This window comes from Amblyomma maculatum, chromosome 1 (assembly GCF_055883805.1).
Source record: "Amblyomma maculatum isolate TAMU_Amacu chromosome 1, ASM5588380v1, whole genome shotgun sequence".
Classification (NCBI taxonomy): Eukaryota; Metazoa; Arthropoda; class Arachnida; order Ixodida; family Ixodidae; genus Amblyomma; species Amblyomma maculatum.
This window is the reverse complement of record NC_139344.1, coordinates 364839014-364852091: the sequence shown is the minus strand read 5'-3', so window position 1 is coordinate 364852091 and position 13078 is coordinate 364839014. Positions and strand designations below refer to the sequence as shown.

At 47.6% G+C, this 13078-nt stretch overlaps 1 protein-coding gene across 1 annotated transcript in view; it reads right to left on the bottom strand.

Annotated features, from left to right (window-relative positions):
• LOC146208016 (uncharacterized) overlaps nt 1-13078 on the bottom strand; it is a 42629-nt gene that overhangs the window by 18892 nt on the left and 10659 nt on the right. The window contains exons 6-9 of the mRNA XM_084587210.1: nt 10374-10511; nt 9683-9921; nt 8111-8205; nt 4136-4223 (exon numbers count right to left, since the gene is read on the bottom strand). Of these exons, the coding sequence (XP_084443336.1) occupies nt 4136-4223; nt 8111-8205; nt 9683-9921; nt 10374-10511 (560 nt within the window). The remainder of the gene's footprint in view (nt 1-4135; nt 4224-8110; nt 8206-9682; nt 9922-10373; nt 10512-13078) is intronic.

The following is a 13078-nucleotide window of genomic DNA, read 5'->3' as shown; positions in this document are numbered from 1 at the left end:
TGCATGTATGCATGTATGTATGTATGTATGTATGTATGTATGTATGTATGTATGTATGTATGTATGTATGTATGTATGTATGTCACAATAAATTCTCTTTATACTGCCATCTATCCGACCTTCAGCGAACCGCGCTACGCCACGCCATGTTCAAGGGTTGAGTGCGTCGGCTGCGCTTACGGCTGCTGCCGTCGCGTTAGCTGCGTCTGCTTTGTGCTGCGATTTCCGTCTATTTGTTCGCATTCAAAGCAAAAAATGACGTCATTATACACGATTGACTTGTCCACGCTGCCTACATTCCAATTTTACTTCGTGAAGCGATACTGCACTGTCAAAACTTCTTGCGAACGATGGTAACAGCATAGCTACAAATAGCAAAACCTTCATTTTTGCTCCAGGGCATTCCTTGATATGCTACTCAAATACGCGTGCATGAAAGTGCGAAACATATTGATATTGCTTCCGGGTGTAAAACATGTCTGCGATGTCATTACGCGTACACGAAGGAGCTTAATGTTGTTTCTTTTCTTTTTTTTTTAATATAGCACTGATGCCCAATAAACACTGCGCTCTGATGGACCTTCACAGTTCCCAGTGAAGCGTGCGCCCTACTGTTCCCATCCTCTGTCTAAACTTTTAGCAGCTGATGTATCTCGTTAGCGTGCAATCAGCCATATAGCAGATCCCATGTTCTATATGTTACTGGGTTAAAACACCAACCACGTGAATTTTCCGGCGAAACGCGCCAGATCAACGACGTGATTCTGTGCGCGCTGATCCTCCTCAGATAGGTAGCTTCTGTTGCCGTCACATCGTGGTTCTTTTTCATGAAAATCAATATAAAGCAGATACTGCTGCCTGCGAAGTCACATAACAGAGGTCTGTCTCGTACCCAGACGCAATGTCAAGCTCCTTCGTGGACGCGTATTAGAGCAGTGCTTTGTGCAATGCGCAGTTTTTGCAGCAAACATTAAGTCTTTCTCCTTTCCAATAGCGCATTTTTTTTTTCTTTTTCTTTCCGTAATTCTGGACGGAATTGAAATATTTCAATTCTTTTTCGTTGCCCATGTCAGGAATGAGCTCAGTAGTGAGACAGTGGGGTGGGGGAGAGGGGGCGAACGAGGTTTAATGGCTTTTTTTTTGCTTGCGAAGATATTGAATGAAAAAAACTAATCGCACTGCGTTCTCATGCATTATTCGACACTAGCTACATTCTTCACGAAATCGTTTTGCGAAAAAGTAGCGAAAGTATATGGGCTGTCTAATGCTAAATGGCGGTTTTCTTTCTATAGCTGCCGAACATAATTTGCAAAGTCCTAATTAATGGGGCGTCCATTCAGTTGACACCTGAAAGAACACAAATGTTTTCAGTGTGGAGCTGTGAGGCATGGGATTGTTTTTTTTTTTTTGCCATATTGCAAAACAACAAACATTATTTGCCAGCAGCAATTCAGGGACGTAGTAGAATGTACCAAGCAATGGGCATAAAGAAAATGTATGCACGCTCCCAATGCAAGCTAAATAAGGTATTTTACAATTCAGGCGCGCCGTTGATCGAAAGTGCGCCTAGCGCAACTACCGCGCGAGAGCAGATTAACACAAGCCTCAAGAAAAAAGAAAAAAAAAAGAAAAAAGCTCAAGGGATGTAACTTGCTGCTTCTTTTCTTCTGCACCCTTATTTTAATTTTGCGTACAACAAGGGGCACAACAGTATGTCGATATTATCGGCAACAACGAGCATTAACGCAGCCGGCTGCGCAACCCCCTATGCCGCTTGCCGCTCCTAAATGCCGCTGTCCTTGAACATGGCGGAAACGCGTGCGGCGGCCGATAGATGGCAGCAATTTTGCATAAGGTCTATTAGTTGCCGTTCGCAGGCTTTCAGCTGATGAGCAACGAGAGACCGCTGTCCCCAAATGGCAAACGTGGGCAGCTTGTCGTTTGCCAAATGAAGTGCGACATTTTGACTGGCCTAGGCGCTGTGGCGTCCTCCCCACGAGACAGCGCCTTGCCAGATGTGGTATTGTAACTGTTGTATTGTACCCAATGACCAGTGTGCCAACTGCGGTGCTTTCGAGAGCCTCTCGCATGTTTTTAACGCGATAGCGTTAAGGGCCCCATGTCGCAGAAACGTCGGTGTCGTCGTCGGCGGCCGCCGTCCCGCGTCGTCCGGCGTTGGCCGTGAGCAAAAAATCCCAGAAGCATTAATAAATAAAAACGACTAGAAAAAATCGCCGAACTGAGGAATCGAACTAGAGCCTCCGGGGTGCAAGACGAGCACGCTAACCACTCCGCCACGCCAGCTTTTTTTTTTTCCAGTAACAAAAAAAATCTTTATTTACATATATGTGTACAAGGCTGCAACTCAGCCAATAGCCGAGTGCATTGATTGCTTCTCGCGTTAACGTCGGCCATAAGAAACATGAGGGGAGATTAATGCACAATTGAGAATTATATCGAGGGGTCTGGTGAGAAAGGGTCAGAAAATGTTTAACATATAAGCCTGAAATGCGCCACTAAAAGACAAAGGGGAAAACCAGAGGCCAGCTAGATGTTTTGAAATGGACAAAGGCGAGTCTATTGATCGCGGTGTTGTCTCAGAAATGTCCCTTAGAGAAGTGTATTGTGGCGTATAATAATAATTATGAGCATGTAAATTACAGAATTACAGAACACGCAGTTAGGCGTGTGGCAAATTACTTTTCCGCTGTACTTCCTCTTCGCTTGGCGTGCACGTAGCGCCATCATGCGTGTGGTGCACGGAATAAGCTAGACAGGGCATAGCCTCTGAGATCTTCATCGCGCCGGCTCGGATCGGCAACGATGTTGCCGACGAACTACGACTGCAACTTGAGGCCCGCGCGTTTCGGCAAGGTGGCTGGCAGCGCTTCTACGTCCCGGAAGGATTATTTAAATAAAAATGAGTAACTTTGGACAAGTTAACGAGTGTTGCATCACGGCCGCTCGCCTCCATTGAGCGGCCGTGGTTGTATCATGTGAACTACGTCTTTGTGTCACTCAAAAGCGCGACAAGTAAATGAGTAGACGGCGCGAACGGGGCGCGATAACGCTATCGCGTTCCATTCTTAAAGGCGAAGCTTAAGCGCAGGTGCCTTGCTGAGGCACGCCGCACTCCCGCTCGCGCAATGTACGCAGCCTTGCAGAGGCTGCGCCTCATCATCTGGAAGTGTCTGTATGGCCAGTTAGAAACGGATGGCGAGGCGTGGTTTCTGCGGCGCTGGCACACGCGCTTTTCTGTAGTACGGGGGAGCAGACTTGAGATGCCTGTCGTACTTTATTAGAAGAACGGCGAAAGCTTGTACCCTTCCCCTCCTATCGTTTGACTTTAGTTTCATCTTGCTTGTTTTGCGGTTTGCGCGTTTGTTGCTGTCCTATCATTCATGTTGTGATATGATCCTTTTTGATGTCGTCTTAGAATCACTGCAGTACTTGAAGTCATGATGAGTAATGCCTAGTCATTGTAGTCATTACCACTCATAGCTAATCATTTTTACTCATTTCCAATCCTTTGCACTCATTAGAATATGTCATCTCACATAATGGTCGTTTCGTAATCGTCATGAGCCATGCCTATTCACTGTAGTCATTGCCACTCATCGCTAAGCGTTTTTAGTAATTTCTAATCAGTTGCGGCCATTATAAGTCATAGTTTGATATATTGGTCATTGCAAGTCACTTTAGTTATTATCAATCATTAGCATTAGTTATTAAGTCTACCGATGTCCATTTATAACATTTATTCATTACCTATCACCATTAACCATTTTCATTCTTAATCTCCTTCCTCACATGTCTGCTATCTGCGAGCGACACATCAGTGCACAAACTTTCGCTCCATGAGCCTAGCACAGCCTCCGAGATCTGCGCACAAAAATTAGTGTGGAAGCATGCAGTTTAGTCGTAAAATCGGCCGGTGGTGGAGACATCTGCATCTTGATTCGTCGTCTGTTCGTGACCTGAAGGCGTTGTTCCATCGACAAATGGCGAACTTCAAATCGTCCTCGCTGTCCTTTGAACGTAGGTATTTCGCTCACACGCGTGTGGGCAGCTTTCCTGCACTCTTGTAACTCCGGCCAGAAACGAGAGGGCGCCAAGAGTACGGAGGTTTACTTACTATGTGCTCCAGGCTGTTGGGCGACTGGGCAGTGCAGCCACCGGAGGCAGGGAGGTTGTGGAGGAGCACGAATAGAGTATCCACGCCCCTGCAAAGGTGTGAGGAGCAAGGAACACAGCTAGCTGCAAATGACTGCCGATGTTGCGTCCTTCATATCACAAATAAGAGCTCTGGGGAGGACGGCAGAAACAGCTTGTCGTCCTAATACATTTTGCACTCTACATGCAGAAGAGTCCTAGTAAGTGTTCTTTGGGATGTAGAGAATAAATAAAAGACTAAAACTTCGATTTACTATGAACTTGCATCCAGGTTACCGCGGCATGCGTCCAACACTAGCGAGAGGCTCCTATTCGCAATCCGCGCTTTCTATGCCTCAGCAATTGTACACAATGACGCACTGGTACTTACGACTTAACAGTGAAGAAACAACTGTAATTTCAACGCTCGACTACAGGAAAGCTAGTACATGTATACAGGGCTCCTTTGATCGACATTGACTAACAATTCCAAGCGGAAGCGACGTCACTGTTATGTGTTCTCAAACCTTCAGCGCGATAGCGTTCATCGTCATTACCATCATCAGCCAGATTATATCCACTGCAGGGCGAAGGCTTCTCCAAATTCCTCCAATTAAACAGGTTCTGTGCTAGCTGCATCCACTTCGCCTCTGCGAATTTCTTAACCTCATCCGCCCTCCTGGCTTTCTGCCACCCCTTCTACGCCTTCCTTCTCTCGGTATACAATTTGGTAGAATTTTCGACCATGGGTTATCCTCTTCGCAATACATGCCCTGCCCATTTATTCTTCTTGATTAGCCCTAATAACCCAAGTTATTTCTCTGACCCACCCTGCACGCCTTCTATCCCTTATCGTTACACTTGCCATTTTTCTTTAGATAGCTCTCTGCATTGTTCTCAACTTGACTGGAACCCATTTCGTTAGCCTCCCCGTTTCAGCCCCATAGGTGAGTACAGGTAAGATGCAACTGTTGTATACTTTCCTCTTTAGCGATACCGGTAAGCTGCTAGTAATAATCTACGAGTGCTTGCCAAATGCGCTCCATCCCAATCTTATCCTTCTTGTTATTTCCTTTTCATGGTCCGGATCTGCGGTTACTACCCGTCCTAAGTAGACATATTCACCTACTACTTCCAGTGCTTCGCTACCTAACGTAAACTGCTGTTCCTTCCCGAGGCTGTTGAACAAAGAACATATTAATATTGATATTGAACATATTAAGCGTAAAGGGGAGCGTGCCTATATCTACTGCGTCGCGTCAGCCACAGGACATATGGAATGAGAAGATCTGCCCTTGTTATGATCTCTAAACTTTATATGCGCTCTATTCTGGAATTCGGCTGCGTCTTGTTTACAGGTTCCACTGCTTGCAAACTTCGACCACTTCTCTTGATTGAACAGCAAGCATTGCGGCTTTGCCTCCGCCTTCCTAGTTTTGTTGCATTAGTCTTATACTCTAACGCTCGGATACTTCCTTTGGATTACGGTTCCCAGCAACTGACGCTACAGTTATGACTATTTCCTGTCGTGTTCACAAAAAATCATGTTCACAAATACAGACAATGAGTGAACGTGGGAAACAGCTCTGCGCAGCTCTGACTCTGAGACCCAGGAGGCAGCGGTCCAATTAGGCAAGGAACAACGCATTCGAGCCAGCATCCGAGGTGGAGCCTCTTTCTAAACAAACCCTCAGGCCTACAGCCGAGGGACGTTGGAACTGTGCGCCGTTTTGTTGGAGAATAAAAGTTTATTCCTCCTCCTCTTCGCGGTCCATGCATTGCAAATTGCTTTATATAAAAGGGAAGGTACAGTATCTGTCACACATATCGGGCGAAACATGAAGTAAGCCGTAAGGGAAGAGAGGAAAGTGGGATATGAAAGCGGAAAAAATAATTTCCACCACCTTGATTTTGAACGTGCACAGACATCGCACAGCACATGCATTCATTTGAGTTTCGCCTGCATCGAAACGCGGCCGCCGCTGTAGGCCTTGGAACAACCGACCGCGGCTGCCACGTTTCTATGCCCCCCTTTTTTCACCTTTTCACCAACACTCTAGACCTACATGAGTATGATATCGGAGCACGGTGGGACGCTGCGAAGGTCGCCGGGCGAGCCGGCGCCGCCGGCGTTCCCGTCCCAACTAAACGAGCAGGCCGCGCGCAGCATATCTTGGTGCGATGTTAAGGTCGATCCTGTCGACGATGCTTATGCTGACGTCGCAAAACTGAAGAACTAGCAAGGATAAAAAAATTCAGCGCTCTGAAATTAGTTTCAACTGCACTGTGGCTGGTGCGCTGTAGTCTCAATTGGGACAGGGGCACTAGGGGGTAGGGGGTTCAGTGAAAGAGAGAGATCAGCCCGCGGAACCCTGAGTTGCGAGGAAGTCAGTTTGAAACTCCCTGCATAGACCAATGTACACCACCTTTACAAACACATTGCTCGCGGATATGGAAGCTGCCTAGGGGTGAAAAGTTGGCTTATCGCCCACAAGTGTATGTTCTAAAGGAAGCATTCACAAGCAGTTTTCTAACTTCCTTGTGCACCTCCGGGGTCCCATCGTGGAGAACAACCATGAACATTCAAGGGAGACTGTCAACCTATGAAAAAATCATTTAAAAAGCGAAGTATTTTTAAAACCCCGCAATACGCGGCTTATCGTCCCCAGCTGGAGGAATAAGGGAAGAAACACATAAGATAGAAATATATTCAAGCAAAGCTTTCTAAAATGACCGGGTGTTTCAGTGAACATTTTCAAAACCTCTAAACAGAGAGTTCCAAACATGAAAAAAATGTTTGCAAGAACAAACTCATAGGCGTGGCGGACACAAGTTGCTGCAAAATAAATGTACTGTTTAACTTTTTAATTGTAGCAGATCGAGTGATAGTCCGAATGCCGAGTTCGAAGCCGTGAACATGACAATGTCACATTACTTTTTGAAACTAATTTTATATTTTATTGGTTTACGGGAAAGGAAATTAAAGTATCTGTCAGACTTGCTTCGTTGGACACCTCACCGCGCCGTAAGGGTGAAGGCGAGATTCAAAGTGGAAAAAGAAAAAGGAGCCGTTGTGGAGGGCTACAGAGGGGAGGGCTTCAACCACCTGGAGATCATTAACGTGCACTGACATCGCACAGCAGATCGAAGCCTCTCCGTTTCGCCTTTATCGAAACGGCGCCGCCAGCGGCAGTTTGGATCAAACCCGGGTGCTCCGGCACAGTAGTGGGGCATTTTAACGAATCTACCACCGCGACGGGCTTTGAAAAAGGAGTTTTCTGAAGCCCTGCAGTGTGACAAACAAGTTTTTTCGGCACAAAATCGGAACTGAACGTCAGAGACACGCAAGAAGATGCGTACAGACGCGGGGTCCGCTGATAACGTGTTGCAGTGACTACGGTGCCAAATTCGAACCGCATGATCTAGACACGGCGGGTATAGAGGAGAGCACTTGCTGTATGCTTGGGCGGCCCTCGAGACCAGCCTTGCTCTAATGTGGCGTGTCGGGTACTTCATTCCATGCCGTCAATTTCAAAAATAACAACCATGCAGTTGGCACGACTAGGCCTTTCATTGTAGCTAGCTGCGAAGCTAAATACTGCACCTGACTTAGCATAACAACGTTTGCAGTTTGAAATGACGTCACGTCTTGACCGATTTTCCTGTACGTCTTTTGCGCACAGTTACATGTCGTATAGATTAACCTTTTTAAAATTTAATCAGCAGATTTTAAATAATGAGGTTTGAAATTAGAGTAGTTCTGATGTAAATCGAGTCCGTTGTGCCAGGCATTTGTTCCTGCATTTTTTGCTGTATCGAACAGAAACAATAATCTAAGTATTTTCAGGAAGTTTTCGAAGTTGCTTGCTGAAACAAACGGTCCATCTCCTTCCACGGAGTTCTAATGAAGAGGGCCATTGTTCATAGTTGGCGAGTACTTTGATGAAGCGGCACTCACGTGAGCGCGGTTGACTGTGCAGGGACGGTGGTTCCTGGCGGTAGGACCAACGTGGCGATCACGCGCTCCGCCCGAGAAGCGGCGGCCTTGACATCCTGCGAGGACGTATACAGAACGGGGCGGCTGGAAACAGTTTCGTCACAAGCCGTCTGAAAACCGGACTTAAAACGACTGCACAAACATGGCAGCGAGCTAGTTAAGCATGCGGTGAGAGTCATGATGTCTTTTCACTTTCTACTCGCCCGCCTTTCTTTCTTTTCACCCTCTTGGCAATTCTTATTTTGGCCGACGTTTGGCTTGGCTTGGCTTCGGCCCGATTCGCTTGGTCGCCAAGCCAAAGAAAGGCAGAGAAGCGGGAACACTACAACGGGTTTTGTTTGCATGACGAATCATGGTGTTCCTCTTAGCGGCTCTCGTCCTGAAACACTGCAATCTTCAGCAATCCGGGGGAAAAGGAGGACGTAGAGAAATTTTACCCGGCTGACGTTGTAGGCGACTGAACGTTTCAGTTAATCTTGACGGAATTAAATGGGCCACTGACTACAGGGGAGAGGCTATGGTGGCACAGAGAGGCTAAAAAAAAAAAGGGAAAAAGTGCGACGGCCACCTACGCGACCATGCTATGGTGAGCAACCGCGTGGCCTCACTCGTCTCTCTGGAGTCCGGTGTCAGTTGGCATAGAAGGCCCTGAACTAGGAAGTCAACGCTGTGAGTTACATATTCGACATTGGAACGAATGTCCCACATATGACCTGCTGGGCAAGCGAAAGCTTCCTTATTCCCTTGAGCACGAACCGACCAGTATCTTTCACTGAAAGCGTCATCAAAAGGATCGGAACATCCAACCGCCGCCTGATTAGATGATTAGATATCTACCTGCAAGGGATGCACTAGTTTATGGGGCCTCAAATAGGGGCAGCTGTCTTCAGTAGATTGATATGGCGCCATCAGCACAGCCTTCGGCGTTAACTGTATGGTAAAGATGGTTGGTTTGGTTGGTTTGTTGGGTTTAACGTCCCAAAGCGACTCAGGCTATGAGAGACGGCGTAGTGGAGGACTCCAGAAATTTTTACCACCTGGGGTTCTTTAACGTGCACTGACATCGCACAGCACATGGGCGCCTTGCTTTTCGCCGCCATCGAAAAGCGGCCGCCGAGGCCGGGATTCGATTGCGCATCCTTGGGAACAGTAGTCGAGCGCCGTAACCACTGCGCCATCCCGGCGGAGTTTATATATGGAAAAGAGGAGAACGTGGTTCGAATGGGCATGCATTAAGGTTTGTAATGCAGCTGACCGCGGCAGAGGACGCACTCGTGGGGAGAAGGGGAGCCATAAGCTATAGCTATAGTGCCTAGAATATACTGGCTATAGCCATCACGTCGGCGAGGGGAGAGAGAGCCTGCTCTCCAGCTCAGAGATCTCGTTGGCTCTCCTGAAAACCATAAGATGGCGCCAAATACCCTCAGCCTACAGGATAGCCGAGAGACAAAGGCCTTAAAGAAATACTTTACAGAAAAAAAAAAGCTGAGCGGAAAGGGAGGAGAGTGATGGGGAGGCGGAGTTGATACGTACCGAGATGGCTTTGCTTAGGGCCGTCATTTTGGCGGCGTCCTGATAGTCCGCCACCTGTATGCCGCGGACCTCGAAGCCGTTGAAAAGGCGCTTAAAGCGTGTGGTCGTGTCTATGGCCATGAACACCTTCAGGCTGTCTCCGAACTTAGCGCCGTTTGCACTCACTACGGGGTAGTCGACCGACACGAGCGCCTTGATTTTGTCGACCGCGCTTAGCCGCTCCACGCTCAGCGCTCGCCCTGCGAGCACAATGTCAGATGTTCAATGAAAGGCACGCAAAGCGTAAAGAGAGAGCACAAGTACCCAAGTAGCACTAAAAAACTAAGGCAAACAATGTAATAAAAAAATATGACTTTAGATATCAGGAAATATAATATGCGTAATATTTGCGACACTTCTGCGATACCAGCGACCAACAAGAATTTTAGAAAATCCACGAAAAGTTTCGCTATATATCCAGACGTGATACCTAAGACATTACTAGAGCAGAAGTGCCTGATAATTTTAACGAGTATTTCGGCTGCAAAAGCTCAATTATTCAAACGCCCCGCCCAATGTTTGCAAGAGGATACAAAAGGAAGCATTTATTAAAATGTGTGCGAGGAAGAAATTTAAAATTTTACGAACTCCAAGTATCACAAAGTATCACAGAACAGGCGAGACGCTTCCGGCTCAGATTCGCACTGTATACCTTGTTGTACGGAGCCGTCGGCAGTCGTCAGACCCAGGGCCACGAATGCAGCGCAGACGCCCTCGGGGAGATATACCCAAAGGTTCATGGCGCGGTCGCTACGCACGGAACAGATGATTGTCTTGGAGGCCAGGAATTCTGCACGCACCAGAAATCAGATTTCTCACAAGGCTCATTGTCAGTTGCTTTTAGCAGGCATCGCATTGACGGACAGCTTGAACGAATATCGCTCAAGTGCGTCAGAAAACGAACTTTAAAAACTTAATGAAAGGCCACTCTACTGAATGTAAATGGGAAGTATCAAATGTCACGGATTTATGTGCGCTTCCACTTTCATCAGTACTAATATATTGACTCAGAGTCAGAATGAGTTAATCGAACAGAATCGCTGCGATGCTCGTCTGTGGCCGGGCGGTGCAGTTGACTGGCTCATCCTTTAAATTTAATCATTGCGAAGTCATTGCAAAGTTTCTTGCGAAGCAGTGGAACAGAGCTTTAAGGGCCTATGAAATGTTACCTGTGATAATATTCTGATGTAGTAATAGTACCCAGTCGGAAAAACTGCAGAAAATTTGCTGATGTTACGACAAAATTTCTGTGCGGGTTTTGACGGGAAACCTGTTGTGCCAACAGAACATTCTGTAGTAACATCAGAAATTTCTGTAGTTACAACAGAAAAGTGCTACAGAACTACAGACAACAGAAATATACTACAGAAAAACTACAGAATTACAGAAAAGTACTACAGAACTAGAGGAAAATCTGATGGTTACGACAGAGTTACAGGATATTTTGTCGTATTTTTGACACAGTTCTGTAGTTTTTTTCGACTGGGTAGTAGAAGACTTTATTGAGGCGCAACACTTAGGCGCCTAATACATCCATGGCTTACTGGACGAGCAGGCGCTGTTCTTCACCCCCAGCACCAAGCTAGTCCACCCAGGTCCAGATAGTGTGGAAGGGGGTGGGAAAGATTCCCGACCGCAATGCAACCGGACATGATAATAGGCAGTGGGAAAGGTTGGCATATGGGGAAGGGCAGTTGGGGCATGATGGATCACGACAGAATTTGTACAGATATAGCAGTGCAGGGGCTATGAGTGTATTCAGCTGTATCTGCCGAAGGACATGAGCCTCCCGAACGGAGAGATTAGGATGAGGATCGGGGTAGAGTTCGCGGTCTAAGCGAGCAGCATTGTAATATTCGCTGATGGTGGCGCAAAGAGGCAGTCTCGACCCGCCCTCCAAGGATCTTGGTCAGGGGATGAACGGTGCCCGGTTACGAGTTTCACGGGCGAGCTGGTTCGCCAGCTCATTGCCGTCAATCCCAGAGTGTCCAGGGATCCATCGGAGGAAGACGGGGCAGGGCTGCAGCACAAGTGCGGCCACGAGTTCCGTGAACAGATGATGTGTGAGACTTTTAGATTAAATGGAAACTTTGAATGGCATGAATGATGGAGAGGACCTCGAGGGAGATAATAACCGGAGGGTGGAGAAAGGGGCCGATAGTGTGTGTGACAGGGGTAGATAGACGAGGATGAAAGAGAACCTGGCTTCCGGACCTGCGAGGAGCCACATAAGCGGCATCCGTATAAGCGACTCCATGGGTGTTGAAGGGCGAACTATGATGAGAGGCAGCAGCATGTCGACGGCCAGCATGCAGGACCGGCGACATATTGGCTGGAAGAGGAAGTATACGGAGGTTAGTGGCTTCTGGAGGGGAAGACGTTGGCAAAGGGACTGACTGGATGGGGAAATGTTAGCCTCTTTGAGAAGCCAGCGTCCATGAACTGTGCTAGGAGGCGAGCTATCTGTCGGTAGCGGTGAAGGGAAAGGAGACTGCGAAGAGGGTGAAAAACCCGATAGCGTAAAGCTTACTGGTGGAAGTGGTTATGGGAAGACAAAGAGCAGCTTTATAAAAGCCGTGAAGAGCTGTTGCAAGTGTGTGTAGCTGGCCTTGGGTGAATGAAAGATATGGTATAAAGTAAAGGAATTTGTTAAGAGCCAGCGTGTGAGCCAGTCGACAGGCGTGAGCTTCCCTCAAGCCAGAGGACCGTCTCACAACTCGGCGAAGTAAATTGGTGACAGACTGACAGGTAGCAACAGTCGCATGGAGAGCCCGGACATTTTTGGCGGCATGCAGAGGCATGCCAAGAACGTGACATTGAGAAACTTTAGGGATTGGGGAGCCGCCAGAGATAAGGTAGGTCAGTGAGTTGTGAGCTCGTTGATAAGCAGAGCAGTCAAAAGTAGGAATTCTGAGACAGGAGACAGGCCTGCATGGTCAAGAAAGCAAGAAATGATATCCAATCCCTGCTTAACGGTGCTAAGAGATTCGTGCTAGGAGATCCGAGCTAGGAGATCCGTGCGAGCACGACAATGTGATGTCGTCAACGTAAAACAGTGCTGAAGATCGGGAATAAACGATAAGTGAGCCGCGAAGGGAGCCATGGCGATATTAAAAAGTGTGGGTGAAAGAATGGCACCCTGCGGGGTACCGCGGATTAAACGGCGGGGTGTAGAAGTGAAGTTCAATGCTCGGAAACAGGCCTTGCGATTAGAAAGAAAAGCTCGAATGCAGTTATACACGCGAGAGCCGCAGTCGGTGCTGGAAAGGCAGGCAAGAATATGGTCATGGGAGACGCAATCGAATGCCTTGCGGACATCGACTGTGACCATGGCGTGAAGCTGAGAGCAACCACAGG